This window comes from Charadrius vociferus, unplaced genomic scaffold, assembly GCF_000708025.1.
Source record: "Charadrius vociferus isolate BGI_N301 unplaced genomic scaffold, ASM70802v2 scaffold88, whole genome shotgun sequence".
NCBI lineage: Eukaryota > Metazoa > Chordata > Aves > Charadriiformes > Charadriidae > Charadrius > Charadrius vociferus.
This window is the reverse complement of record NW_009649619.1, coordinates 514,086-518,416: the sequence shown is the minus strand read 5'-3', so window position 1 is coordinate 518,416 and position 4,331 is coordinate 514,086. Positions and strand designations below refer to the sequence as shown.

The following is a 4,331-nucleotide window of genomic DNA, read 5'->3' as shown; positions in this document are numbered from 1 at the left end:
ATATAAAAAAAGGTTAAATATTCAGTGTAATGCATTTACATTTTTATCATGGGAAGGAACAAACACAAAAGGCCGCAAATAGGGTTTCTATGCAGCAGGTTTGTGTGTGCACCCAAGGGATTTTTAAGAGGGTGAAAAAACCCTGTGCTAAGGCCCAAAATACAACTGCCCATGCTTCACACCACCAGCTGAAAAACTTGTGAAATACTTCTAATACAGTTACTTTTTAACCTTTTCTAACAGCCAAATTGCCGTGTGACTGATTCTTAGGGAGGCGAGACTGAAAGACAGATTCCCCTTAAACTGTATTCACTAGAAAAATAAGATTGGGCTCTTTGAATGCACAACATGAGCGGAACACACCACAGTTATTTCAGTCCCAGACATCAAAGATGATTCCAAGTGCCAGTTATAAAATAAAACAAAGTGAAAAATACTTTCATTTTGTTACAATAGTCAGAGGGGAGAAAGAGAGGAAGGAAGGGATAGCCGCAAAGCCTGACTAAAACATGGTCGGTAATCACAAGCTTGCAGAAGTTTACACGTCAGTTCACCAATACATCCCCCTTGAAGTCACCACTGCAAAAGTGTCTTCTCTAGAAGTCACTAGTGAAGAGGAAATTTCCTTGTGACTTGGAACAGAATATCGGAAAAGAACACTTCTTGTGGTAAGCAATGGGTGCTTTATTTTTAGTTGCGTAATTTCTTTTTTTACTCTTTTGTAAAGCAGTGCGGGCTTTAAATTAAGAATAGCAATTCAGTGCTTTCCACGTGGAAGCCATTTACATTTGATTACAAATTAGGGATCAGATCTGTGGTTGCTGCTGAAAACACAGGCTTAGCACCTCTTTGGACTTTAGTTTCTGGTTATACCCTTAAACGATCAAGCCGTAACTTGAGGGGCTGGTTGGATTACTTTGCTGCATTCATTTACGTAATAAGACAAAACACTCAGTACGATCTGGTACATTCTAGTGGTTAATGAATTTAAAATATGACAGTGTTTCTGCAGTGCGTTTGGCCTTTAGGAGTCACTCTTCTTTTTGCTCTTCTTCAGGAAGGAAGGAGTGCGAAACTTCTTTTTCTTTTTCGATGGGGACTTCCCTGGAGATTCATCACTACCTGCATCGGCTGCTGTCCCCTCCTCAGCTGTCGGTGTTACTGGCTCTTCAGTGGGCTGAGACTGGGGTTCCTTATTTTCCACTGCAGGCGATTCCGTTTGGCTTTTGGGCACATCTTCATCACATCTCCCTTCCTCCTTTCCTAAGGGAGGGAAGCCGAGTGCTTCTGAAGGCTCATCAGGGGTGAGATCTGGGAGGGTTTGCTTGAAAGTTGCAGCGTCACTGTCATCTTTGTAAGTCTGGTCCTGCTGTGTCTCTAGTGGACGGACAGACAATGACACAGTTAGTTTACGTAAGTGTCCTTACAACAGAGAAAGCCAAGCACGTTGATGGTGAGCGCTCTCTATAAAAAAATTAACATATTTACATTGCATAAAAGCCTTTGTAATAGGTCTGTTCTCCTTTAGCTTTGGGCACAGAGACAGAAATAACATATTCAAAAGTTTTGCTTTTTTTTCAGCTTCTTACCACAGGGCAGATAAAGCTGAATTCCATCATGTGGGTATAAACAAGCAAGAATGTAACTGATTCGTCTTCTCTCATCATTTATTTATAACAGTTGCAAGCAACATGAGACTTTAGTACAGTAAGCAGGAATTCAACCCGCAATTTTCATTGGCATTAAAGAGAGCGTCATGGAATTCCCTATCTTGATTCCTTTTTCTTTTGGTGGGATAAAACTAATTGCTGGTTTGCAGTGATGGGATACTTGCAAACCCATTAACTTCTAAACTGTTGGCTTGCCAATTTTTAATCACGATGCTTGGGTTTGCAGAATGTTCTTCCACGAGATCTAGGAGACGTTGCTTCACAATACGACTTCCTATCACAAAGGCTTCACTTCTTTTGCAAGATACGAGTACATATTATGGAGTCCTATAAGTAAACCCCATGTAGTTTATCAAATTAAATGAGCTCAGCAGGTCTTGCGATACAGCTTTTTTTTTTTTTTTTTAAAATGTATTTAATGTCTAACAGCAAAACTCACCCCTGTATAAAGGCACATCAAAAATCTAGTGGTAACTTTTATGTCCAAAGGCGAACTTTACCACTACTCCCTCAATTCTAACACTTTCCTCATTGACCGCCATGCTTTAGAGATGTGCTGTTTAAAGCTCCTCTTCATGTATATATATATATATTTAACAACGAGCGCTTTTTAAAGTTCCCTGCAATGTTCATCACTGCACTGTAGCCAAGAAGTATCTTGTTAGCTGTGTCAAATATATCCCCATTGATGTTACGTAAGGAGGAATTTAGAACAAAATCCAGGCCACGCTCATTGTAAGGCACAAAAGAAAGGCAACTATTTTTTCCCCCTTTAAAAAGTCTTGTTCATTTTAATTTGAAAAGACTGAAAGCTTTCACAAGAATTTACAGAAAATACTTGATACTTTCCCACTTTTCCTATGGAAATGACGAGTGTTCTTTTTATTTCTGCCAGAAATTAATAATCCTGTAGTACATTTTAGAGGGCTCTGTTCTGTAAGTACCTGCTAGAAAACCCAACGTGTTTTTCCTAGAGCACCAGGAACTTCTAATAGGTTAAATAAACAAAACACTAGTATTCAGTGCCAAACACTCAGAATGCACAAGTTAGCAGTTTAAAAGTTATAATGCAGGCAGGATTTAAAACCGAGTAAAAAAGAGAAAGCGATTATGTGCATTACAAGCTGCCTCCGGAAGTTTGAGTTTAGCCCGTATATGTATGTGACACACAAATTTGTAAGAAGCACCACCAACAGTTCTTCACTGCCCCTACACTCTTTCTGGATTTCATTTTATTTTTCAGGAATTAACTGAAAGCATTTGTGGTCTCTTCTCTCTGGGATCCAGTGCCAGGACATGTGGCAATGGTTCAAAGCTGCGCCAGGGGAGGTTCAGACTGGACATTAGGAAGCATTTCTTTACCGAGAGGGTGGCCAAAACCTGGAAGAGGCTTCCTGGAGAGGTGGTGGATGCCCCAAGCCTGTCCGTGTTTAAGAGGCATTTGGACAATGCCCTTAGCAACAGGCTTTAACTCAGTCAGCCCTGAAGTGGTCGGGCAGTTGGGACTAACCGGTCACTGCAGGCCCCTTCCAACTGAAATAGTCTATTCTATTAATTAACTGGCCCGATCTTTGGAACGGGCACCATATTAGATTGTCAGTCAGTTTATTTTATCATTTAAAATAAAGTTTTAAATGAAGTTTTTAGAAAGGGATTAGAAATTCTTAAAATTAGAGAATAGGAAGCTACAAGCATTCAAACAGTTGAAGTTGGCCTAAGCATTGGATAAAAATAAACAGGTTTATAACTCATTAATCCAGGACTGCTATCCTTCCCAGTTTGCCAAATTACCATCATCTTTACTAAACGGATTAACATTATGCTGGAATCAGCCAAACATCTGTTTATCTAGTTTGCTAAGAGCAATATTTTATCAGAATTAGGGAGATTTACAAATTCCACATATGATAAAGAAAGCATACACTATGTAAACTTGCTATTCTACTTGATGGATTTCAGTAACATAACTAGGAAGGTTTAAAAATATATCTTGCTGCAAAACCTATTTACAGTTAAAGAACTCAGCAGTACTTCAAAATTTCTTAAGTTTTTTAGAATAATCGTGTCCACATCTCCCTTTATCTATACTGTGGCATAAGAGTTTGAAAAATAACTATACCGGTGTGTGTTTACAATTCACATTAGTTATAAAAGTAAAGGAGTTTGGGGTTTTTTCAACACAAACATGTGGACAAACATACAAACTAGCCTATAACTGAGTTAACACAAAACACTTTCTGACTTCAGCTACACTTAAATAGAAACAATATGAGGAAAACAAACTTGAGAAGTGGCTGTATACAGAGAACACTGTCATTCAACGGAACTTGTGCCAACCAAAGTTGTCAAGGCATGAATTTCCAGTTACTCTCTAAAATAAGCTTTGTATGTTTGTCCTGGAAAACTTATACAACTATAAGAGTTTGCGGAACACGGTTCTCAGTTTAAAAGAATTTTCAGGTTTTAGAACTTTATTGGTAACATCACAGTTGTCTATGACACAGTTTGACTTTTGTGTCTGTGACAAACACACCGACTTTCAGCTATAACAGGACATACAAATGGAGGGGGGCAGACAGCCTTATTACTTTAAAGCATAATCTGATGGAGCCCTGCAGATCTAGCCAAAATAGCTGTAGAAGTTGCCGCCACCAAGTACTT

At 38.9% G+C, this 4,331-nt stretch overlaps 1 protein-coding gene across 2 annotated transcripts in view; it reads right to left on the bottom strand.

Moving 5' to 3' along the window:
- Positions 1-666: 666 nt before the first annotated feature.
- The window catches only part of ADD1 (adducin 1 (alpha)), a 31,988-nt gene continuing 28,323 nt past the window's right edge, over positions 667-4,331 (bottom strand). For both annotated transcript variants that reach the window (XM_009890508.1, XM_009890509.1), the window contains exon 14: positions 667-1,377. In XM_009890508.1, coding sequence (XP_009888810.1) covers positions 1,025-1,377 — 353 coding nt within the window. In that variant the 3' untranslated portion in view covers positions 667-1,024. The remainder of the gene's footprint in view (positions 1,378-4,331) is intronic.